This window comes from Podarcis cretensis, assembly GCF_951804945.1.
Source record: "Podarcis cretensis genome assembly, chromosome: 7".
Taxonomy (NCBI): Eukaryota; Metazoa; Chordata; class Lepidosauria; order Squamata; family Lacertidae; genus Podarcis; species Podarcis cretensis.
Genome location: NC_137176.1, coordinates 21,177,876 through 21,204,871, shown reverse-complemented (window position 1 = coordinate 21,204,871; position 26,996 = coordinate 21,177,876). Strand labels below are relative to the sequence as shown.

The following is a 26,996-nucleotide window of genomic DNA, read 5'->3' as shown; positions in this document are numbered from 1 at the left end:
TCACTTCTCCTCATGACTTAGCTCAGAGGTCTGCTTAAAATGCAAGGGTGTGATAGAGTAATTAATCACATTGAAGTTGGCGAAGCCAAAGTAGGCTAGTATCACATATATTCTGCCATACTGTATGTCACTCAGTGACAGTCTCATAAAGAGGGTGAAGACTACATATTGGAAGGTACCCATAAAGAAGCTTTGATATCAAGGCTGCTGTTGTTGGGGGGGGGGGGTTTAGCTCTTAGTTTTCCCTGTGGCTTTTTCGTGAGCACAAAAGAAATAAGAGCCTATGGAGATTAGTGTGCCTTCTTTTTAAGGTCTTAGATTATTTTAGTTGCAGCCTCAAATAACAAGTAAGTGTGCCCTTTATTCACTGGCATATCAAATCACTAAGAGTCAACAAACTTATTGTGGCATAAGCTTTTGTGCACCCGACAGAGAGGGGTTTGACTCACGAAGGCTCATGTCATCATACAGTTGTTCCACTATATGAAAACTCATATCCTGACAGCTGCTTTTTTTGTGGAAAAACTGCCTTGGAAAGAGCGAATTTAGAGTGGAGACTGAAAATATGTGTTTTTAACTTTTTCTTGCCCAGCGTTACTGTTGCAAGGCACACATCCCACCCCGCAAGTTGCTGTCCCTACCAAGAGGTTCCAGGTTCTTGTGCACATTCAGATACATATGTTAGATACCCTGCACAAAGAGAAGTGACTCAAGGGAAGGATTTGTAGCAGAAATACTGTGGGTGGAGAAAGGGAAGCATACCCTCCTGCTACCACTTATTTGTCTAAATCACCCTGTACTAAAGTTTATTTTCTGAAAGGAGGGTGGCTCTCTGGATTTTGAATACAGTGGTACCTCGGGTAACATACGCTTCAGGTTACATACGCTTCAGATTACAGACTCCACTAACCCTGAAATTGTGCTTCAGGTTAAGAACTTTGCTTCAGGATGAGAACAGAAATTGTGCTCCGGCAGCGCGGCGGCAGCGGAAGGCCCATTAGCTAAAGTGGTGCTTCAGGTTAAGAACAGTTTCAGGTTAACTACGGACCTCCGGAACGAATTAAGTACTTAACCTGAGGTACCACAGTATAACATCCGGCTCAGGCTTTATCTGCACTCTACTTGTGAGGGCATGGCCAGTGTCAGAAATAGACAGCATTGGGCACTACAATGGCCTACATCACAACAGATGGGCAGGGATCACAGCAAGACAGGAAGGTGCCTTATACCAAGGTCACACACACCATATCTTTAAAGCACTGTTAAATCACTCTAACAGCCATGGCTTTTTGCAAAGAACCCTGGGAAGTGTAGTTTGTTAAGGGTGCCAAGAGTTGTCAGGAGACCACTTGCAGGGCTCCTGCACCCTTAACCAACTACACTTCCCAGGATTCTTTGGGAGAATGTGTGTCAGTTAAAGTGACACAAGGTTGCTTTAAAGTGATGGTGTGCTCTTGGTATAAGTCAGCTTCCTATGTTGCAGTGTATGGTGTGGCCATGACCACAGGCAATTTTTTTGGTCCCTCCAAATTAGTATTGTCGACACTGATCAGCAATGGCTCTCCACGGTTTCAGACAGGGCACATTCCCAGTGAAATCTGGAGCTGCCAGAGATTGGACCTGGGATCTTCTGCATGCAAAGCACATGCAATACCAGTGAGCCCTTAGCCCCTTCATTTTCTCCTCCTCCTCTCCTATCGTTGCTTGTTAACATGTCCTCTTTGAGCATGCCAGCAATGGCAAGACATAAGAGCAAGAGCATGATCTTCCACTTGACTTGAACTCTGTCAGTTATACGGATTGGGCAAAGTGCATGTATTGCATTGGCGGCAGGTGGGCCCATTCAGAGGAGGCGCCTAGCCTACCCCCCTTCCCCCCAAATGACTACACACTTGCACATATGTAACAGATCCAGGGGGTCATTTATCAAGCGCATCTTTGAAGACCTCAGTTCTAATCTTGACTGACCACCGAACAATAAATCTCAAGGGTTATATGTGGACTGCCCATCTTCCTCAGAGACCTATATCCAGGTGTGTTAATTATTTTTGTTGCTGAGTAGGCTAGCTGTACTTCTCCCCATTCTACTCCACCTGAGAAAAGAGAGGAGTAGGGATTATTTTAGAGTCAAGAAATTGGCTATTAAGAGTCAGGTAGGAGTTACTGAACTGGAATAACAATCAGAGTGTTAGTGGCAGATAATAGGCTCTCAGGAAGGACAGCTTTCTTACACATTCTGGAAAATGTGTTTGTACCCATCCCAGAAACACATCCCCCTATCATCATTACATATATCCGGGAGAAGAGTCAATTCCACCATTACTGTTCTTCCCGCACATTATAAAGCAGGTGAAAATTGTGGAAGTCAAAGGAATTCGTAACATCCAGCTATTCTGATACCGGTCCAATATTAGGGATTTGTGAACCAGCTTTTTGGAGCTAAATTTACAATTCCAATGCCTTCTTCCATTCTTATTCTTATTTACCCACTTTGTTACCCACAAAGTTAAGATGGATGTACGTAGGAGCAGAGTAAACTGCCTTATACTGAATTAAATCATTGGTCCAGATAGTCTATAGTGACTGGCAGAGATTCTTTCAGGATTCCAGACAGTATCTCCTCCCTGGAGATGCTGAGAACATAATCTGGGACCCAATGCATGCAAAACATATGTTCTACCACATGCACTCTGCATTCACATAGATTTCCTTCTTCAAATTTCCCTCTGTTTGCCTAAGAATTTAATTTTCTGAAACAAAGTTTCCTTGCGGGTTTATTTTAGTGATTTTGGAACAAATGTCTATGTACTAAAAAATGCAAAATCAGCACAGGGGATTGCCAGAGCATCTCTCATCATCTCAGATCAATAACGAACCACATCTGCTTCTAGCAATAATTTCTCCCATTCTGTCTGAGCAAAGCAGCACCCAGGTATAATATATGTGTGTGAGAGAGAGGGACAGGCAGACGGACAAAGATGGATATGCATTGTGATCAGAGAGTGGATTCACAGAGAACAGATATTTGGAGCCACCAAGTAGATGCAAGAACTACAGCTGCCTTAAAAACTGGAGAGGCTCGGCTGCTACTTGCTTTTTCCCTAGAAAAGTTCACATTTCCCTACTATCCCAGAAAATTTATTTACAAAAAGGAAAATTTCCCTCACCTTAATAATCCATATTTAAATTATATGTAATGAGCAATACCTCTTATGTTCACTTCTGGTTATTATGCTCATAGTTGCCTTACCTTTCAAAAGAGTGCACTGCTGACTTTAGACCAAAGTCTTCTTTCTGATTTTTTGTATGCTGAAGGCAGCTAATGGGCACCTTGTATGCTGACTTAATTGTAGATACAGATCCACATCTCCCCCTAAAGGGCCCTTTCCCCTTTTACTAAATCTTGGTTGGATGCTTTTACAGGACTGGTATAGTGCACTCAAGTTGCTTCCTTTAATTTTAAGAAAAGCAGTTATTTTAACATTCAAAATGTGTCCCTTCTTACACCGACGTTTTATCAGATTTCTTTTGTGCTGCTATGTATTTGCCTTCACTGATTTAGAGCTGTTTCAGCTTTGTCTCTTGCCAATTGAAATTCAAGCTCTTAACACCAAGTTGTGATTACATGGTATTGCTTCTGTTTATTGACTGTGTGAGCATGAGTTTAATTAGGTTCTTGGTGCAAATGCGGGTAGAAAAATACACCTTTCAAATCCCACTGTTTTTCAGTCGTCATGAAATTCCTTTGCTGCACCTGACATGATAAAAAAGGGCTGCGGCTGGACCCTCCCAGATGGTCATAAAACCGGATTAGATTTCTGTGTCAATCGCATTTGCTGCCATGCCCAAGCTGAGGTAATCAGCAAACAGCATCATCTCAAAAATAGTACTGCCATCATAGTTTAAAAAGCTGACAAAGAAGCAGCAGTGATCATTGTGAACATTTCAGATATGAGGCTGAGAGGCAACTTCACCATGACATTTTACAGGACCCAGTTATCAGATCCAACGGAGGAATACCAGAAAGATCTACACAATCTGATGGAGGAATTTCCTACCAAAGTGCAAATCAAAAGCCATACATCTCAGGAGCCTCAACTAGACATTTTCTATTTACTACCCAAACTACAGAAACCATGGCACTTTAGGTGCCCCATAAGTTTAGGCTTCCGATACCATCACAGATGGGGTGTTTGGATATACGGACTCTGTTTGCAGGCCATATGCCACCAGTACTCTCGCTTGGTTCGGAATACAACCGACTTTCTGAGGAAAAGACAATCTGGTGACAAGCTTCCAGTACACACTACCCTAGTCTACACCAATATTTGCACAAGGATGGGATATAAGCCATCAGTAATATCATCCTAGATGGAGTTCTGGCCACCAAACTTTGCCACTTGGTACTCACATTCATTTCAGATTTAGGGAGAACATTTATCTTCAGATCAATGGCTCTGCCATGGGCACTCTTGGATGGACCCAAAGTATGCCAGCATCTCATGGCTGATTTAGAATACCCCATTCTCATCACCTGTCTCCTAAAGCCTCTCCTCTCCTTGAAACACACTATACCTATGTCTATATCTATATCTATCTATCTATCTATCTATCTATCTATCGATCGATCGATCGATCGATCGATCTATCATCTATCTATCATCTATCTATATCTATCTATCTATCTATCTATCTATCTATCTATCATCTATCTATCTATCTATCTATCTATCATCTATCTATCTCTATCTATCTACCGTATATCTATATCTCTATATCTATCTCTATCTCTATCTCTATCTCTATCTCTATCTCTATCTCTATCTCTATCTCTATCTCTATCTCTATCTCTCTATCATCTCTATCTCTATCTCTATCTCTATCTCTATCTCTATCTCTATCTCTATCTCTATCTCTATATCTATCTCTGTCTCTATATCTCTATATCTCTATATCTATCTATATCTATATCTATCTATCTATCTATCATCTATCCTGCCCATCTGGCTGGGTTTCCCCAGCCACTCTAGGCAGCTAATATCATATATAAAAACACAACACAACAAAACATCAAACATTTTTAAAAAACAAAATATCATTTACAAGCAACAAACAAATAAATAAATCAATAGAAATCAACAGCAACAACAGACAGTTTACAGTTATGCCCAAATTAAAATAACCACCAACGCCAACTAGACATTTAACCAACACCAATCCAACAAAAACAAAATTGGAACCATTTAAAACATTTTAAAACATTTTAGCCAGTTGTCAGTTGCCACATTTATGACATCTTTATCATCTGGACTTATCAATAGAAGACAGTTTGAGCAGTTCTACCCAGATTTCAATAACCTTCAACCTGACATCAACTTGAGCCTTGACCTATTCAGATAGCAGGTTCACTTTCTTGAAACTACTGTAAAATTATACAATGGACATACAGTATAAGCATCACTATACATAGGAAACCAAATGTCTGCTACACCTCCTTACATGATTCCAAAGTGCATCCAGAACATGCACTACAAAAACTATCGTCTACACCCAATCTCTATGATATAATTGCATCAGCTCAGATTCATGACACTCACAAGATAGAAAAAAGTTGCATCAGGCATTCATCAAACCACAGCACCTCCCTCATCCATTGATGTGGGAGATCAACCAAGCCAGAATGGTACTACTACAGGACAAACCTTGAAGAGAAAATGACAGAAACCCACTTGTCATTATTTATAGTTCCCAACTGAAACCACTCAAACATAATCAGTGATCTATAGGCTATTATCAGCCAATAGACACCTCAATTTCACAGGCCTTGGGTGGTAGGTCTGTACTTACAGAAAGCCCCAGACAACTACCCCAAAGTAACCACTCATCAGCAACTACAGGCCACATAACAGAGATCTGGGGCCAGACCCTGCAGTAAACCCAGATGCCAAATCTGTCCCTCTTTCTACTCTGGCAACACTATTACACTATCTAATTGCGGATTGTGCCAGTCACACAATCAGTTGTTCATTCACTTGTTCATCTTCCAGAGTGATATATGTTATCTCCCAGCAGTGGCTTTCAGCATTCTGCATAGAACAAATAGCCCAGTCTCTACACAAAAGAACCAATTAATGTGTTCCAGGAAAGCTTATGAAATAATAAATATACTGTAATAAATATAGTGCCACAACACCCTTTCTTGTATCTGCTGCAACGTGCTACCATGACTACCACTCTGTAAACCTCGTAACTTCAGACTGCACATGGACACAGTATATTTTAAAATATGTATTTTAATATAAAAATAACCTTATAAATATTCCCATATATAAACACACAAACCCAAAGAAAACTAGAACATCCTCAGGAGTTAGTCAAGCCCTCTCCTTCATGTTCTCCTTTTGTACATAGAGGGAGGTTTGGGGTTTTATATGACGGACCACTAAGAAATAGACCCTCTTACATGCACAATGAACCAGCATGTTCCATACCTTTTCATCTCTCACTTTGCTCTGCACAAAGTGATCTTGACTTTATCAACATAGTTTGTTCTGAAAAGAAAAGAACAACCAATGCTTCGTTGGTGACATTCCAAAGTCTTCATTCATGACCTTTAGGACTGTGGCCCACAGACAGATCACAGAGTACTTCAGACCTCATGTACTCATGTAATCAGTGCCAGATTTATGCATAAGCTAAACAAGCTAGAGCTTAGGGCCCCACTCTCTTGGGGGCCCCAAAAAAATTTAAAGGAAACAAAACCTGAATGTACATTTCCAAAATATAAGATAAAAAACAAATAAAATAAAACCTACATACAGAAACAGTGTTTTGTGTTGTGTAGGCACCTATGATGTAAGTAATGGGCCCCACCTGCTAGCCTGCTCCCTAAAATATCACTGGTTTGCTCATTTCTATATATAGGGTATCTAAATTCTGCATGGACTGGTTGCATACTTCTTCTTAATTGGATTTCAGTTCAACAATCACTTCGATAAAATACATATTTTGTTATGTGCAAATGGCTTTCGATACCTATTAGGTCCATAAATTACCACATAGCATATATTCAACACAAAAAAACAGTGACAATTTGTTGTTGACAAAGGACAGCTGGACATATAAACGGCTGCATTACCTTTAGTAGCTTAGGGCCTCATCAAACCTAAACCCGGCCCTGCATGTAATGCATTTTTTTTCATGGCTCTGCCCTATATGACAGTGTTCAGGAACATCTCTGCAGTCATAGCTAGTATGAAACAGGAGCCTAACACTCTAAGATGGGCTGCTTCTCTGAAACAGGTGATTGTGTTGGTTGTGATCAACAGGGACATCTTTACCATTGGGTGTAGTGGCGTGGCGAACCATGGCACCAAGCAGTGGAGGGCACCAGGCGGAGAGTCCGGGTAGGGGAGAGCGGGGAAATAAGCGAGGCAGAGCAGGGACTTGGTGCCTGCGCACCTCCAGCGCCCATCGGATGTGGGACGGCTCCGGATGCTTTCCTGCAGTCCGGAGCTCTCTCCACTGGCTCTGCGACATACCACCCCCTTGGTTGTGTGATGTGTGCTTGCATCCCAAGCTCTGCGTATAATAAACATGACTCTACCACCTCTTCCCCCATCCACTCCACCTCAAAAGATACCTGCGCTCGAGGCTACACACTGCAACTGCTGCCCCCAGCGCCCCTCCCTCCTTCCCCTGCTTCTCCATACCTTGCACAGAGCCTGCCTTCTCCTGCTGCCCCCACCAACTCTGCACTCCATCACATGAGCCACGTTTCCATCCCCTGCCTGATCCCCTCCCACTCACACACTCTCTCCCCCCTTCCTCCCCAAGCAAGGACTGCGAGACTTCGACTGAGTGAGCGCACTTCTTAAAAAAGGTCAACAAGTCTGGGAAACGGGGGGGGGGGGGGGGCAGGCGCTGGAGGGATCTTTGCACCACAGCACCGGATATGCTTAAGACAGCCCTGGTGATCAACAAAGCATCTGCTGTAACACTGGGCTACAAACTTCAATGTCCACATGTGTAGAAGCTTCTTACTTTCTTCTCTGAAGGGAAATGCTTATTTGTCTGCATTGTAGGCCTTCTATATTACAGTGGTACCTCTAGATGCGAACGGGATCTGTTCCGGAACCCTGTTCACATCTAGAAGCAAATGTAACCAGTGACAGCACGTCTGTGCACGTGCACATCGCTTTTCACTGCTTCTGCGCATGTGCGTGACGTCATTTTGAGCATCTGTGCATGCGCAAGCGTCGAAACCCGGAAGTAACGCGCTCCGTTACTTCCAGGGTGCTGCGGAGCGCAACTTGAACATGCTCATCCTGAAGCACAACCTGAGGTATGACTGTATATTCTAAAACTATCTCCTGAACATGAAAGAAAATGAGGAACATCCTGGGCTTATAGACCCCTGTGCATGCATCTGAACTCCTGCATAACTGGCTGATTGCTATGTAGCATCCAGGACTGATTTATTCCCAGTGTCAGAAACATGACGCATCTCCTCAGTTCTGAGATTGGATTGAAAAAGAGAACTCAAAATAGAAAGAGAAATTGCCCCTTTGTTTCCATGCCTTTTGATCAGACATGATATATTCATTTGCTTAATTTTGAGCTCACCTTTCAGTTCAAAGAACATCTCCAGCATAGTTCCTAGAAAATAAAATTAGGCTTTCTAAACCATTCAATTATTAAAACAGCTAAAATATCCAATTACCATATGCAATTCAAATCACCAATCAGCCACAGCAAAAATAAACAGGAGCACAAAGATATTCATTATCAACTAACTTGAGACTTTAAGAAACAGAAATCTCTCCCCACCCCCCCATTCAGCTTCTTAATACAGAGATGAGTTACATTGGTAGATTTCCTTAGGCAGGGAGTTCCACGGGGAAGAGGCCAATACTGAAAAGACACTGATTTTTTTAAGTGCCTATGGGCACAAAAATCTGTAGGGCCGAATCTAATGACCTAATCATACAAGGAAGTTAATACAGGAACAAACATTCTCTTAACAGTGAAAGTCTATGCATGCTTATTCAGGAGCATGTCCAATATTATCCAATGGAACGTGGTCCCATATATGTGGGCACAGAATGTCAGCCTAGCAGAGCAATGCCAGGCTTGGGCTGTGTGGCTTGGACAGAGGTGCTGTCAGCGCTGTCTTACCCATAGATGCTAGGGGTGTGGGGCACCCAGGTGCCGGGCTCTCAGGGGCACCAGGCCGTGAATCTAGGGCCTGAGAGTTGAGTCTGGGGAAGAGCCCGCCCATCCGTCGGTCGGAGCGCCTCTGTGGGCTCTTCTGATGTGGGCGGCTCTGCGCTGCGGGTTCGGGGCTGACTGAGCCAGGAAGACAGTGAGGTGGCCGGCCTACTCCGCCCTCCTGCATGCCTGGGAATGGGCAACCTGGGTTGAGGGGCGCCGGGCAGATCTTTGTACCCTGGTGCCGCATATGCTTAAGACAGCCCTGGGTGCTGTCCCAGCCCCAGCTAAACCAGCCTCCTGCTAGCCATTACCAACATAGTGACGCAAGCCTCAGTACAGCATTCCCCTACTGCCTATCAAACAGGTAGGTGGCAGTGCCATCAGTGGGATTCCCACTCCAGAAAACAGCAGGTGGTCTTGAAATTAGGCCTTCTGGAGGCAGGGTGAGGCTGAGCTGGCCTGGGATCCATTGGATCCCAAGCTGAGCACACCGATGTCATGTGATGGCAGCGAGCCCAATCGCTGTCCCAGCTTGCAAACAATCATTCCATCATGAGCTGTAAAGGTGCATTAGCAGTGGCAAAATCCCACCCACTGGGGACAGAAGGTTTGGATTGTGCTATAAGAAATTTTGGGCTGCTGTGATGTTGTGCATCCTTCACTTTGTATGTGAGCACTCAGCTTTTCCTCAGAAGTCCTGAGTGACAACCTGCACTTTTACAAAGGATTATTTAGAATCATAGAATCATAGAATCATAGAGTTGGAAGAGACCACAAGGGCCATCGAGTCCAACCCCCTGCCAAGCAGGAAACACCATCAGAGCACTCCTGACATATGGTTGTCAAGCCTCTGCTTAAAGACCTCCAAAGAAGGAGACTCCACCACACACCTTGGCAGCAAATTCCACTGTCGAACAGCTCTTACTGTCAGGAAGTTCTTCCTAATGTTTAGGTGGAATCTTTTTTCTTGTAGTTTGGAACCATTGCTCCGTGTCCGCTTCTCTGGAAAACTTGATCTAGGCAAGTTTTCCAGATGTACTCAGATTTCCCCTACAACTCTGAAGGCAACCAACGTTAAAAGTGAGCAAACTGCTATACTCAGGTTTCTAATTAGAGCCCGCATACTGAATTTCCCACTGCTTGCTTGGAAAGCTGATCTTACTTTGAACTATGTAATATCCACACAGATCAGCTGAATGTTACCTGACTTTACCCCGTCCTTGAGCAGAAAGATGACAAACCCTACTGAGAAATTTGGGCTTATTTACATTAAAAAGAAAGGACTTCTTTTTAAAAGTCCAACACGTCTGTTGCCTGAACAGAGCCATCCAAAACCACCTCAGATTTTGCTTCGGGCAAAAGCCAGTGGCAGTTCGATTTTCAAGATCCACCAGTTTCTGAGGCTTTGTAAACTAAAGAAACCATTCTTGCTTTTAGATTTAATTTTCAAAATAGGAGGTGGAGATCATTAATGGCACTAGACAGTTAGTGCCGTAACAACTGCAGGGTTCCTATTTGCATTTGAATTTCTAAACATTTGCAAGAAAAGTAGCGGTAAGAGGCTTTTGAAGCAGCACAATCTTTTCCCACCACAAGAAAAAAAAATCTCTTGTCTCTGACAGGTACTCCTTACCACTGTGTTCAGATTAACTCTTGCCTTGTGGTGCTTTCCTCAACTCACCAGGCCACTGAGGAGCCTTCTCTGTTTCTTCTCATGCCATTTTAAAATTATGTATGCAGATGAAACACCTATGAATGTGCACGCTCACACTCTCTCTCACACAAGTTTCTTGCATTGTTGTTTTATTTCCCAGGCACATATCAGTTCAGCTCCCTGGAGTCTGCACCACTCGGAACTTCGCTTGGCAGGATAAAAGCCAATGACCCTGATATGGGTGAAAACGCTGAGATTGAGTACAGCATAGCTCCCGGCGATGGATCGGACGTCTTTGATATCATCACTGACAAGGACACACAGGAAGGGATTATAACTGTCAAAAAGGTTTATTTTTCCTCCTTCTCTTTTATTGGACTTAGCACTCCAGGTCTTAGGGTGTGTGTTTTCTCCCAGACAGAAGGGAGGAGAAGGTTCCCTGTGAGGTCAGCTGCAGAGAAGCTAGCATATTATGTCTGTTCTTCTTCTTTTCATTGCCAGGTAACCGTTAAACTTCAGAACTTGTGGTATGGGTTTTTTTGTTTTGTTTTGAGTATGTCAGTTCACCTATAGAGATATCCTTGGGAGCTCAGGCCTGTCAGATGCATTCAGACATCCCTGCATGACAACTTCTGAAGGATGGATATGTCAGGGTAAGGGAGGGTGGTTAGTTTCACAAAGCAGCCCACCAGGGTGAACTCTTGCGGTTTGGTTTGCAGTGATTGGAGACAGCCAAACTATGAAATCTGGTCCTAAAGATAGAGGTCTGAGGAATTCCAGCCTCTAATGAGCACATTCCATGGGCAGCTTTTGGTCTACTAATGAGACCTTCCCTGCTGCCTGGACTCTGTCAAACAGATTATATATATATATATATATATATATATATATATATATATATATATATATATAATATATATAATATATATAATATATATAATATATATATATATATATATATATATATATATATATATATATAATGTGAACACACATAAATTTAATATGGACTTATAGCTACTGCTTTCCTTTAAAGGAGATGGGCACAAATTAAAATTGTGTTAGCAATACTTGGGTTCTAAGGCTTCCTCTCGCCTTACTAATAAATATTTTGATGGGATCTTAACAGTCTCAAGCTTTTTGGGGGGATGCCTCATCCCTGTGTCCTTCCTGCATGCCTGTTGGCTGTCTTCTCCAGTCAAATAGATGAAGAAACACCTGCAGGTCAAGAAATTCTGTGGGCAAATTCCTGTAAGGAACTGCTGGCCCAGGGCATCGGCTTTCAGGTCTCTCTTGATCTCCCACTGACTAGCGTACAAATGGCTTCTACTCATAGTTTATATTAAAAGACAGAGAGAAAAATAATAATTTGTGTGTCAGAGCAAATCTATACCCTGTCTCTCCATAGTGCAAGGAGGTTGCAGGATAGACATATTATTTATCTTCAACAGTGTGGTATGTGCCTCTAAACTACAGTATGTGTTATAGCTCGCAGCTAGGCAGGAGTTAAATTGCATGCACATTAGTATATTTGGACAGCTTTCTGCTGTAGTGGGGACCACATGCCCTACAAACAATGGGATATATGTGTCCAATCAAGTTATCCCATTAGCACAAGGAATCCCACATGTGCAACAAGACTTCCTCTCTCTCCTCTCCCTGTGCACATCTGCGCCCCCCCCCAAGACTGTTCTAGGATTTCCACACACCCCAACCCTCCAGAGCTGATTGGGGGTTGGGCGGGTGAAGAGAAGAGGGAGATGAAGTCCTATTGCACAGGCAGAAGTCCTTACACTAACGGGATAACTTCATCAAATTTAACCCTTACAAGAGAGTAGTAACCCAAAGCACAGGTTACCCATAGACTTCTATAACTCTTCACTGGTTCATATATTGATCCAGAACAGCACTGCAGTACCTTGGTGGATCAATGCTCTCCACTATACAGATGGACCCTACTTGAACTGTGCCCTTCACACAAGCCAAATCCATCAAAATGGAAAGCCTAGAGGAGATCATGTGAGATGGAGCATGGTCTGCCTAATCCAAGTGCTCACCGGGCAGGCCCAGTTCATGTTGGAGGCTGTATGGAGAGTAGCTTGCACTGCTCCTTCACCTCTGACAATTCACCATCATCTCCCAAGAAATGTAAGAGCCATAGTAACAGTCACCCAAATAAATTCACAAGTTCAAGTGACAGCAAAGCAGGAACAGTTTTACTAAAATTCCAGTTGCCTTTCTGGATTTAGGTTTACTTTGTCACATAGTTTTACACTGTAATTCCAAGGGCCAAACTAAATGTTAATGAATGTGCCATTCAAAACTCCATATTCCCTTTGTAATATTATTATGGGGGATTGTCAGTGGCATTTTCTGGGTTAAGTGGGTGAATAGGAGGAGATCTGGGCAAAGCTAAACATCCTCTTTTCTTTCCTGATCTTCCCCTGATGAACGTTTTTTCTCTCTTTGCTGAGTTCAGCTTTAGTTAAAAATGAGCATCCTGAAGGTGCCAAGATTTATCCTAAATGAGAACAATTTCTGGCTCATATATATATATTCCACTGATTGTTACAGGACTATGTTTAGAATGGGTGTAATTTTGAGTCAACAGCAATTAGTCATTGATTTTGTGGATTGCAGCTAATGGTGCATGCAACATGCAGTGTGTTTTGGCAGATCTCAGAGAGATGAAACAGTGATTTGTATTGATGGATATATAAGAACCAACACACCCACCCCAAACAAAACTTTTAAAAAATGCCACAGTAGGCAAAATTAAGTTGACGAGGAGCCTTTATCAGAGCCATTATTATTTCAGAGATCATTATTGCAGCAATTAAGGCTCCAATCCCTAAGCCCATTCACTTGGGTAAGTAAGTTTCATTGATTTCAATGGAATGTACTCTGAAATAAATACCGGAATTTTGTATGAGTCTGGTGCATAGGTTTTGAAGATTGGTATAACAAATACATAATGATACTTCGCTCTCACAAATTCACGCTGAATGGATGAATCAAAATTGTGAGTGTACTTCCCCAAGATGACATTGAAAACTTGGTTCACGCATTGTCTAACATGTTCGGGTTATAAGAAAAGTCTGAAAATGGGATATTATTCACCTCTCTGCTTCAAAAGCTGGGACAAGAAATAGCAGCCAGCAACTGCAACACAGGCCAAGAGGAGATGGAAAGTTGCTTGGTGAGAGTTCCCTTTCACAAAATTTAAACTATGGAAGTACAGTGGTGCCTCGCAAGACGAAATTAATCTGTTCCGCGAGTCTCTTCGTCTTGCGTTTTTTTCATCTTGTGAAGCACGGCTATTAGCGGCTTAGCAGCTATTAACAGCTTAGCGGCTTTAAGAAAAAGGAAACAAACTCGCAAGAACTCGCAAGACGTTTTGTCTTGCAAAGCAAGCCCATAGGGAAATTCGTCTTGCGGAACGACTCAAAAAACAGAAAACTATTTCGTCTAGCGAGTTTTTCGTCTTGCGAGGCATTCGTCTTGCGGGGCACCACTGTATCTTCACAGTGGTAAATGGTATATCTGTTATTGTGGAAAGCAGGAACTAAAACTAAATGAGTCAAACATACTAGTACAGTAGTACCTTGGTTGTCGAACTTACTCAATTCCGGGAGTCCATTCGACTCCCAGAACCATTTGAAAACCAAGGCGCTCTTTCCTATTGGCTGCAGAAGCTTCCTGCATTCAATGGGAAGCCATGGAAACTGTGTCAGACGTTCGGCTTCCAAAAAATGTTCACAAACCAGAACACTCACTTCCAGGTTTGCGATGTTTGGGAGCCGATTTGTTTGGGAGCCAAGCCATTTGACAACCAAGGTACCACTGTACCTGGAAATGGGATGTCTCACGTAGGTCTTACAAGACTGAGGAAGGAGAATTTGCAGTGGGAGAACATACCTAGTATTGCATTATGACTGAGCAGACCCAAGTTCAACTCCCTACACAGTTAAGAAGCTCACTGGGTGACCTTAGGCCAATCCAAATCTGTCAACCTAACTAGCCTCACAAATTCATTGTGAGGATATAATTAGAGGAGGCAGGAGTAGGTGCACCATTTTGAAAAGTGGGACATTGTATTAGTAGCTAGCTCTATATCTTTTCCCCACTGCCTTTAAAAATTATCTAAGCACATTAACTCCTGCCAACCTAGCAGTTTGAAAGCACGTCAAAGTGCAAGTAGATAAATAGGTACCGCTCTGGCGGGAAGGTAAATGGCGCTTCTGTGCACTGCTCTGGTTCCCCAGAAGCGGCTTAGTCATGCTGGCCACATGACCTGGATGCTGTACACTGGCTCCCTCAGCCAATAAAGCGAGATGAGCAATAAAGCAATAAATAAAGCGAAATGAGCGCCGCAACCCCAGAGTCGGTCACGACTGGACCTAATGGTCAGGGGTCCCTTTACCTTTACCTAAGCACATTAAAGTAATAACAAATTTTTACTAAGAGTAAAAATGTGGCAAGATACTGCCTCATTTCTCGTCTTTCCCCCACAAAACACTGTCAGAAATTGAGAAAAGACCACCGAGAACATATTACCATGTCATCGTCGTCCCATCATTTTGTTGTGATGGAATAGAACAGTTGGAAAGCTGTCTTGGTGGATGATAGATAAGAACACAGTAATCTGCCTTATAGCAAGTCAGGCCATTGAGCCCATGTAGATCTGTATTATCTGCCCTGATTGGCAGCCACTCTTCACATTTCCAGTCTTACCTGGAGACGCAAGGACTGGAACCTGGGACCTTTTGCATGCAAAATAGGTGCTCTACCACTTAGTAGTATGACTGGGCACAGGACAGATAGAAATTTCGGAGTTAGCAAAAAGATTTATAAAAAGTGGTTTCCACTTCGTTATCCTTCTACTTCGTTATCCTTCTGAAATGTAGTTGTTTTTCTATGTGACATTCTTTTCCATTTCTTCTCCCCCACCCCACCTTTGACTGCCAGCAATTAGATTTCGAAAAGAAGAATCTATATGTCCTAAAAGTGGAGGCAAGCAACGTTCATCCTGACCCGCGATTTTTCTACCTGGGACCATTTAAGGACTCAGCCTTGGTCAAAATTTATGTGGAAGATATTGACGAACCGCCAGTGTTTAGCATACCTTCTAATTTACTAGAAGTAGATGAAGATGCCAGGGAAGGTAGTATCATTGGGCAAGTGGTAGCTCAGGACCCGGATGCAGCAAGGAACATAATAAAGTAAGTCAACTTCCACAAACAGTGCAAATAGGCATCAAGTGTGCAATGTCCTTGCATTTCTCTAATGAAAGAAAAAGAAAAAAAGGAGGCATAAAACCTTAAATCTTGCTTAACAGCCATTGTTGAAATCTCGTGATTTGAAGATATTATTGAAGTGCTTACTAATTTCAATAAGGATAGGTCCATATTACTATAATTATTGCTATTAATGTCGTTAGCATTTTATTATTATGTGTTACACTAAGGAGGTCAGAATGGATTATGTATGGTTCTTGTGTGCCACTTTGAGCATTATTTGGAAAAGTGACATATAAGTAAATTGGATGAAGGTAGCTCAAAAGTAATCTCTTATCAAGGCAACTTAAAAGGCCAAAATCTTCAGCAGTAAAACTGCAACATGTGATTTCCTACCATTTTTCTAGACCAGTCCAAATATCACTTCTTTTTGAATAGTTATGTTTACTTCAGTGGAAATTCACATAGCTGTTTTGTTGTTACAGAGTTGTGAATTTCATTATTTGATGCATAACTCAATAAGAATCTTGGTTCTTCACATAGAGTTTATATTTTAAATGATATGTTCAGTTCATAGATTCATCTATTTCAGTTATAATATTACAGAGCTTTTACATCTGGCATTCAGTTGTTTGGATGTTTGGATTCTGGTTTCTTCCCATCTTTTACTGTAAGGTTCAACTCCATTTTGATGTAAAAATATTTAGTAACGTATTTTGGGTAGCACAGCAGTTAGATTTTGTGTGTGTGTGTGTGTACTTATATACTGGTTATAAAGTGCACTATTTTAAACCTCTGTTAAATGTTCAAAAAAATTAATTAAAATCACAGTATGACTAGAAGACCAAGAGGCAGCCTGTGTTGTAATTTGACAGATATACTTTGGATCGGCACACTGATTTGGACAGAATATTCAACATCCACTCAGGAAATGGGTCCATATTTGTCTCAAAGACACTTGACCGAGAAGCGGCCCCATGGCACAATCTCACTGTCATAGCAACTGAAATCAGTAAGTGGCAGGTGCATCCTGTTGCATGGTTTTAAGTGTTTCCATATATATATATATATCTGCACAATATCACACCCAGTACTGCAACAATATATTCTGGGCAGTATCCAACTAAATAGCTATGATAGTGCAATAACTTTTAGCTGCACAATGTAACTTCCACACCACCCTAAATCTGCTCTGACTTTCCCCCCAACCCTCTGGAGAAGATTTAGTTGACATGTGGGGAGGTGTGGGGAGAGTAGCAGGTAGGGCAATTACTTCATACAGCTAAAAGTTGTTGGGCTAGTGTAAATGTTTTGTTAGACAATCCCCACGTGTCACATATAGTACTGTAACAATATATGTCGTTTTAAAATTTTACAGATCCATGCAAAATGTATTGTTACAGTTTAACACTTAGACTGCAATTCTATGTACACTTCTCTGGGTGTAAGCCAGCTGGGTATAAGTGGGACTTATTTCTGAGTAGACATGCATAGGGTTACATTGTAAATCATAAAAGAGAATATGCTGTTTATAGAACCACCCAGGGGTTGAAATGGTCTCTTGTGTGTTACTGTAGTTTTATCAGGGGGTTCAATAACAACACCTAATATATCCTCTTATGAGATGGTTCCCCAGTCAATATTTAGAGGCCGTTTTGTGTATCTTTCTTGAGAGGACTAATAGATCTATTGCCAAACTGGTAGCAAAATATGTGTATGTTGTCATGTCTCTTAGATTTGCTCAACACTCTCTCTCACTCTCACTCTCTCACTCTCTCAGTTCTATTCTAGCTGTGGGAGGTAGAGAAAGAGTGATGAGGTTCGTGTGGTGCTAATACATTGTCAGAGCCAATTTGGTATTCTCACAGATGTGTTTGCACTGCATCGACCTCGTTTCTGCCTTACCCACCCCCTCTGATTCTCAGTATGCAGCAGTCACATGAATGACCAGAGGTCATGTGAACAGTGGCTCCTCACCAAGCCACCCACAACTGGTAACAGCCCAAGAGTTTCAGCAATAAACTTAATTCCTTCTGAAAAATAAAGTCTCTGGAAGATGAAGATACAGGGGAAGGTTGGAACCCCAAACACCAGCCTTGCTCTGTTTTCAGATATAATGCACAAAACCTTGGTGACTTCATATATCTCCTTTCTTGGGAATGGGGGCTTCCCCAAGTGGGAAAGTCTTCTGATCTGTGAAGGTACACTTTGGGCCTTCAGGCAGGAGACTGCCCAGTCCCTGAGAAGGCAGAGCTTTGAACGAGGTAGTAGTGCAGTGAAAGTAAAGGGGGCAGGTTAGGGAAGCTCTGGTGGGCTAGCAGCTCAACGACTTGCTGGGGAGAGAGTAGGGATGGGCTGTGATCGTGTCATCATCTCTAGCTGAGATTCAGGTAACAGCCTTAATAAATAACAAGATGAAAGATTAAAAAAAACAAGGTAACAGCCTTGTTAGACTGCAATTCCATTCCCCTGCTCTGCATATGAATGTACACATACACCCTTTGTTCCTTGACCCGCCCCTCCAGGATTTGGGGAAAACTTGGGATGGCTTTTTAAAAATATAAATTATGTATTTCTGCAAACCTCGGGGTTCTGCCTGATATGCTGTTTCCTCCCTCTGGCAAGGTGGGTGGTTTTTGCTACATAAGGATCAGCACTCACACTGCAACATCAGAAATAGTGGGAATTATGGTATAAGATTGTGGCTATTGTTTCTGTTTCAGGCAACCCCAAGCAAAGTACCCAGGCTCCCATTTTCATCCGGATTTTAGATATAAATGACCACGCACCAGAATTTGCCAAGTACTATGAAACTTTTGTTTGTGAAAATGCAAAAGCGGGACAGGTAAATGCATATTTACTGTTACCAACAAACTTGTAGATGAAATCTCAACACTTTCTGCACTTAGATCAATCCATAGTGGCAGTCTGACCCATGCTTGATTGGTAGAGATGGGGGAAAGGGTCATATTTTTGAATCCCCCTAAGTCACACATTGGACGGAGGTGGCGCTGTGGGTTAAAGCCTCAGCGCCTAGGGCTTGCCGATCGAAAGGTCGGCGGTTCGAATCCCTGCGGCGGGGTGCGCTCCCGCTGCTCGGTCCCAGCGCCTGCCAACCTAGCAGTTCGAAAGCACCTCCAGGTGCAACTAGATAAATAGGGACCGCTTACCAGCGGGAAGGTAAACGGCGTTTCCGTGTGCGGCTCTGGCTCGCCAGAGCAGCGATGTCACGCTGGCCACGTGACCCGGAAGTGTCTCCGGACAGCGCTGGCCCCTGGCCTCTTAAGTGAGATGGGCGCACAACCCCAGAGTCTGTCAAGACTGGCCCGTACGGGCAGGGGTACCTTTACCTTTACCTTTAAGTCACACATTTTGTTTGTCTAAGCATTTTGATTCCATCTCTTTTATAGCTGGCCACACTGACTATTTGATAAAAAGGCAGTATGTAAAATTACGATAATAATTGAATATGTGTGCTCCTTTGAGAGGAAGAGTGGGATATAATTACTACTGCTGCTGCTGCTGCTGCTGCTGCTGCTGCTGCTGCTACTGCTACTACTACTACTACTACTACTAATAGACATAACAACATTTTACGACTGTGGAAAAAAAGTTACTGAATTAATTGTTCCATTCTATAAACCAGTGGTTCCCAATTAGCTAAGCACTGCAGGCCCCCTGTTTTCAAGGGCCAAACCATGGATCCCCTACTTTTCAAATTTTTGATATCTCTATGGTAGTTTTTGTTATGTATTATAAGAAATAATAATTATAATGTGAATGGTGCCATGGACTCCCTGGGGTCCGCAGACCACCAATTGGGAACTACTGCTCTAAACTGATATGTGTCTAAGGTAGGGGTAGTCAACCTTTTTATACCTACTGCCCACTAATGCATCTTTCTGGATGGTAAAATTTCCTTACCTCCCACCAGTGCTCGATGGAAGGAGGATTCAGCTTGTGCCATAGAACTCCCTACTACCCACCTAGAATCCGAAACTCCCACTAGTGGGCAGTAGGGACCAGGCTGACAACCCCTGGTCTAAGGACTATACAGTCATACTTTGGATTCCAAACACCTAGGTACTCAGATGTTTTGACTCCCAAACGCTGCAAACCCGGAAGTGAGTGTTCCAGTTTGTGAACGTTTTTTGGAACCTGAACATTCAACAGGGCTTCCACAGCTTCTGATTATTATTTTATTATTATTATTGGCTGCAGGAGCTTCCTGCAGCCAATCAGAAGCCGCACTTTGGTTTTTGAATGTTTTGGAAGTTGAATGGACTTCCAGAAGGGATTCCTTTCGACTTCCAAGGCACAACTGTATAGATTTTGACTATCATCTAACTAATGCAGACTGCTGTGGGGGTTTTTTGTCAGAAGCAAAAGCAAGAAGGCAATACTTCTTCTTTTTTAATAGGACTTCTACTTTCTTGATATTTCAATGTTACTGCATATGACACAAATCTGTATTCAAGACCCAAGCATTAATATCTGGGTCCATTTTGCCTACCCAAGATGCATCCACACCAAGACCGCTAAAGGGAAAATATTGCAGCTTGAAAGAGACCTAGGTCTGGTGAGGGGTTTCAAGGGGTGTATCCAACACCAGGCAGGTAATCAATATCTGCCTCAGGGTGAACAGGTAGAATTACATGCTTTGGCTAAAATTACTTTGATACTTCGTGTATATTTTTCAGGGTGAAGACCGCCAAAGGGTTAGTTAACGATAAGCATGGGAGAGGCTTTTGATTCAGTTCACATTTAAAGATGAACCAGCCTAGCTCTCTGAAACAAAGCACAAACCATAACACAGACACCCTTCAAAATTTGCACTTTTCCTAATTCTTGGATAACAAAACTGCATGGACAGTGTCTCCATCCTAATAAAGACACATGCACAATATCACTATTTAGACTTAGTTCCAAAAATGCACACCACCATAAATAAATGCCAATTTGCTGTGCATCAATGGTGCCCCAAATCCAACACCTCAGCTTGCCAAGTCACTGTACTGTGTGGTTAAAAAAAAAAGATAAAAGGTGTGGTATGAACAGTCCACATCCTTCTTTTTGTATCTCACGATATAGTAGTCAAATAAGATTCCTATGCTTTGCCTTTATTGTGGACATTCATTGTGAACTAACCAAATGCATCATCTTCACTTAATTATTAGTGGAAAGATTATGGTCTTCAAATCTTGGAAAAACTGAAAGGCAGGATACTGGCCTTTACATCTTCATAATAGCCCATGGTTATACTTGCTCAATTGCAGTGTTAGGCAACACAGAATATCAGACATTAAATAGACAGATGTTTAATGATACAGCATCGCCAAGTGACTTCTTATTTAACATGAGAGGTAGGGTTGCTGATATCCCTTGCTTCTATTTCGTGCTGCTCTGGGAATGCACAGAAGTGTAAAAACAACATGGAGTCCAAGGCTGGACGCAGGAGGTATGATTTGAGTGGTTTCCCCTATGGTTTATGTAATTGCAATGAAGGCAGGAAGCAGCAAACACACTGGCCCCATAAGCCTCAGACCTTTAACAGTGCAACAAATGTACAGGCCTGATGCACACAAAGTTTTTTGAAGTGTTGACTACAATAGATGCACCTCACTAGTATAGCTTTGTTTTTCCGTTAAGCATAAATTTGCACTGCCGCTGCTTCAGCAAGAAACAAACTTTTTTATTCTTAAATACTGAAGATGCAGATAATGAGACACCACACTAGAAAAACATCTTCGCAAGTAAAACGGATAAATCAGACATTCCCCCTCCCCAATATGTGTGTGTGTGTGTGTGTGTGTGTGTATATATATACTGGTGATGGCACTTAGCCACACAATGACATAGGAACTGCAAACTTCCATTAACATTCCCTACATTTTCATAGTGAAGGTGGAAATACTTGTAGCTCACTTACTTAAAGGTACAGTGGTACCTTGGGTTAAGTACTTAATTCATTCTGGAGGTCTGTTCTTAATCTGAAACTGTTCTTAACCTGAAGCACCACTTTAGCTAATGGGGCCTCCTGCTGCCGCCACGCCGCCGGAGCACGATTTCTGTTCTCATCCTGAAGCAAAGTTCTTAACCCAAGGTAATATTTCTGGTTTAGCAGAGTCTGTAACCTGAAGCGTATGTAACCTGAAGCTTATGTAACCCGAGGTACCATTGTACATGAAACAACATATATAGTGGTATGGCTACACTGGGGTGTTTTTTGGGGATGGTGGTGGTTGGAGTCTGACAAATAACATCATCATTCATCAGCTAGTATTCCAGAATATTGTACCAGCTCCACACGTTGCTTTTTTTTATACTGAGGGAAAAAAGCCTGAAAGAGCCAGAATCGATCCTCAATATTTACATTTGTGTGGCATCTGTATAAGCATTGTCCCAGATTGTGTGTGGAGGCAGTGGCATCGCAACGGGGGCGGGGGGCGGTGTGTCCCGGGTGCCATGTCTGGGGGATGACAAGAAGGCAGCCCGTGGGGGCTGCGCCGCCGCAATCACATGTGGAGGATCCTCCGTTCATGGATGCAGCCACAAGCAGAGGATCCCAGCACCAGCGGCAAACCGCTATGTACAGCACATGTGTGGCATCACACGCATGCGCTGTACATAACGACAATGCCCATGCGCTATACATAGCAGTTTGCCACCAACACCGCTCGAGCACCATACGGACAGCGGTGGGATCCCTCCATCGCTGCTACAGCCGCACAGGAGCACCGGCGGCGGCAAACTGCTATGTACAGTGCATGTGCGGCGTCGCTATGTACTGCGCATGCGTTGTACGTAGTGACACTGCACATGCGCCCTACGTAGCGATGGCCCACCCCGGGCATCACAGCGCCTTCGTTCACCCCTGTGTGGAGCGGTTAGAATGCGGTTCAGCTTTCATTTAAAGTTGATCTTACCTAATTCACACTTTCCAGAACCAGAGCTTTTTTTCAGCCGGAACTTGCCGGAACTCAATTCCTAATGGCTATTGCCATTCTAAGATAATGAGGGAGGTGTTAATTGTGAGTTCTGACACCTCTTTTCCCAGAAAAATAGCATTGTCCAAAACTATATGCGCAGTGAAACACAGGAATCCTTCAAAATCCCCACGTCATTAAATTTGACAATGCAGTCCCCAGCCATGTGTACAAAAATGCATAAAATAGGATAAAGAGTTTACAAAAAATGCACATATTCATGAAAATAACACAAACATATGCTAGGGGAAAATGCTTTGTGGAAATGTGTACATTAGACTACATTGCTTACTACTGTCTATATTGGGAGAAAATCATACAAAAACACAGATGAATTTCCATGAGGACCTTTAAATGATGGTTTCAAACTGATGTGGAAATGTGGAGAAATGAATTTAATATTGGGAACATGAGAAACTGAGAGAAACCATAACCAACAGATTCACCCATCCCACACTGGGGGGCCTAAGAGCCTTATGATAAATTGTTAGAATTTGTCTTCTACTTAGACATTTTCTCCTTGCATTCCTCAAGGCAGTAATTGCAGGGATCTAATTACATCCCTTTTTAATTAACTTGCTTATCTTAGTTTTGTTGTTTTGCAGGCCTCTACAAAGGGGAAGTTTTCTCTTGCTGTTTTGATGCTTATATGAGAAGACTTTTCCTGTATACTTCAAGAAAAATTGCAGGGCTTGATCATGACACAGAGGTTGAAAATGCTGACAGCTGTTTGACCCCCCACCCCCTCATCTAGCCCGTTGTACTTGCCATTTTTGCTGCAGGGGGAAATAAACAGGTAGCAGCAACTCTGGAAAAAAACAAAATCAACAATTCAAATAAAGGATCAGCTTTGACAATAAGGTTGTTTTATGAAGCATGGAGGATTGTGGAAACATATTCAAAATGTGTGTTGCCAAGTGCAATATATTTCTTCATGGTCCTGCCACAACTACATTATGTGGGTGGATGACTCACAGAGTTTTTTTTTTCCCCCCCACTCTTCTTCTTTCTCTCAATTGCAACAGGAAAGCCTTATCTACAAAAATAGAGTTATGCAGTGAGCAGGGAATGACACTTTCTGGTGATCTTCTATTAAGATTTATGAGAGAATTTTTGTTTTTTAAACTCACTAACTTGCCTAAAAATAGCCTGTTTATGAGAGATAGATAATTTCACCCAGAAACAATTTTTCATGCTTGCCTTGTGGACACTGTCCTAAGTTTTGGGTCATTTCTTGGCAAGAGGTGTCAGTGAAAATGCATTAACATCCCATTTCACCTGTTCTGCGGCTTACTCATAGAATACACAATTGCTGCAGCTAAACCCAGGTGACCGCTGACTCCAAAATGAAGATCTGTGTATTTATATCCAGAGCTGTTTATAGTCCATGCTGTTGTTACTTTTGGCTGTTGTTATTTTTTTAATGTGAAATGATGTGTAAAGTAATCCTAATTCAGCACCAAGGAAAGCTCAATTCTTCAATTTCCACATCAGATGAATTTGCATCTTTTATTCCACATAATTGCTTCTGCTTTTTGTTTTATTTTACTGTCTTGCATAATTGGCTTTGGGTTTGCTAGTCAGGCAGAGGAAGTGACAAGGAGCTATGCAGGGGACAGAAGCACCCCCTCCTTCGCCTAGAAACCTTTCTGAATATGCAAACCCTCTGATTCCCAAGATTTTAGCAAGCCTTGCCTTCCATGAGCAGCAGACAGCATGGCAGGTCTGTGCCACTCCTCTGGTCTTCCTCTGTTTGCATCACTGCCGTATGCTGGGAGCAGAAAGGTTGGTACAGTGAAAACGCACTGGCAGGTATGCTGGATTGGCATTCCTCTCCATCGCAGTATGCAACAATGACAGAAACAGAGGGAGTTCAGGTGAGCAGCTCAGCCCCATCAAGCCATCAACTACTGCCCTGCACATTTCCACATAGATCGTCACAGCCATGAAGACTGGAAACTTGCTCCTGTATTTTTAAATGGAACCTGATGCTCAGCAAACTGAATTCTAGACCCAATAAACACTCTTCAGGTTTCCTTCACTGAATTGCAGCATACACACAGTACTAAAGAGACTCTTATTTTCCCCCTTAGTTGGTCCTTCACCAGTTAAGAAGCTCTGTCTTTTGAACATCATTTAGTGCATGAGTGTCTATGTGTTGAATGAAGTCTTAAAGACTGCAAGGGCCCCTACACACAGATAATGGTTCTTACGCTTGTAGTATCATTGTTATTGTTATTTACGCCCCATCCTTATTGTTACTGTTATTTACGCCCCATCCTTCCTAATGCCTGTCAGCTGCTTCCTCCTCCTTCGTCTCAGTATTGCCCTTGTAGAACAGCAGGGAGGAAGGTGGGGGCAAAACTAGAATTACTTGGCTCCAACTGTCATTGTCTCGGTCTCCACCAACTGTTTGGGCTACCTGCATTGCATCCCACTAGACTTGAGGGGAAGCGGCCACCACTGAAAAGACCAATTTCATAGGCAGGAACATGAAAGGAGGACTATTTATTTATTCATGGGGGTGAATGCTTGCTAAAGGGGTTCTTGTAATGTGGTGGGTGTAGATTCTAGCTATTAAGAATCAAATCTGCTCCCATCTTGGGGCCAATGAATATGCGACGTTCTTAACCACACTACTTTTATTTGGGAGAAGCAGCTGTGGGGTTCCAATCTGGAACATGTTCCTGATCCAAAGCTGAGCCGCTCACTGGTTTTCTCATTTAGTCACTCTAAAGCAGTGTTTCCCAAAGTGAGTGGGCGATACCGCCCCCCCGGTGTGTGTGTGCTGGAACGATCCAGGGGGAGGTAGTAGCCTCGGGTGCAATTGGGGGGCATTGAATAAAAATGAGTGGGCAGAGGAAGCATAAAGAAAGAAGAGAATTTTGAACAACCGTTTGTACAGTTGTATGCTGTGTACTGATGCTTACCCCCAGGTCAGGCACCATTGCTGGATAGCAACAACACCTCCCCCAGATTCAACAGTTGTGCTAGTTTTCCTAGGCTTTGGTGAACCATTTTTGGCTTGAGCCAGGCCCCGGAAGTGGATTGCAACTTTACTATGTTGTAGGACGTAGGTAGAAATATAGAAACATAAAAAAAACACAAATTTGTCACTGCATCTTTCTGTTTGTTTGCTTAGAGAAGTTGAATTTCCAGGGGCACTGAGTTGTTGTTGTTTTGGAAAGGGGGCAGTAGGCCAAATGAGTTTGGGAACCTATGCTCTAAAGCATGGCAAAATATTGGGAACTTGTTCATATATGTACGTATGTATGCATAGACATACAGACACCAAGACATTTCAGTGCATGTTTGGTTTGTAGGATTTCCCCTCCCACTTCCCCATGCTCACTCTCGGCATTTTGTGTCAGCTCTTTTGTCTTTTCAGATAAAGATGAAGTGGACTAGCTTGTCTTTCTGAGTCTGCCAGTATCGCCCTTCAGCTAGCATTGCATAGGGCTTACTCCCCCCCCCCCTTTCCGTCCCCTCGCAGCTCCAGCTGAGCATTCTGCTTCATCCCTGTGACTTGAACAGGGACTTGAAATCTACTTGACAGTGGGTAGTGCATGTGGAGTAGCTGTAATTGTAATGTGAGGCATTAGAAGTGGCTGGAGATTCCAGAAGGTCGCTGTTGAACTTGCCAATCAGGGCTTTGAGTATTATACAGAGCACCAAGGGCTGCCTGCTGAAGCAAGCCATTGTTTGTGTGCTCTGAGGAGGATGCAAAGTCAAACAACCTGAATTGACATATGGGTGCCACAAAGAAATGCATGGGTGGAGGTGGTTTTGCACCCACTGCAGTGGAAAGTGGAAGGCAGGGATTTCCACGTGTGCAAAGACAGAGATCCTAAGCATCAGGAATACCATTTTGACATAGGAAGGAATTTACTGATCCTCTTATTGAGC

The 26,996-nt window shown here is 42.7% G+C and overlaps 1 protein-coding gene and 1 long non-coding RNA gene across 3 annotated transcripts in view; one reads left to right on the top strand and one right to left on the bottom strand.

Annotated features, from left to right (window-relative positions):
- Positions 1-26,996, top strand: part of CDH9 (cadherin 9) — a 143,424-nt gene that overhangs the window by 106,455 nt on the left and 9,973 nt on the right. Inside the window, exons 6-10 of one of the 2 annotated variants that reach the window (XM_079984955.1) lie at positions 11,028-11,215; positions 15,836-16,089; positions 16,980-17,116; positions 18,828-18,949; positions 23,696-25,320. In XM_079984955.1, the coding sequence (XP_079841081.1) occupies positions 11,028-11,215; positions 15,836-16,089; positions 16,980-17,116; positions 18,828-18,949; positions 23,696-23,743 (749 nt within the window). In that variant the 3' untranslated portion in view covers positions 23,744-25,320. Of the gene's footprint in view, positions 1-11,027; positions 11,216-15,835; positions 16,090-16,979; positions 17,117-18,827; positions 18,950-23,695; positions 25,321-26,996 lie in introns of those variants that run through there. The other variant, XM_079984954.1, reaches the window with a different exon arrangement.
- Positions 1,904-8,660, bottom strand: LOC307221025. The gene is made up of 2 exons (XR_013841292.1): positions 8,626-8,660; positions 1,904-2,093 (listed from the first exon to the last, which is right to left on the bottom strand). It is a non-coding gene; the product is annotated as an uncharacterized lncRNA (long non-coding RNA).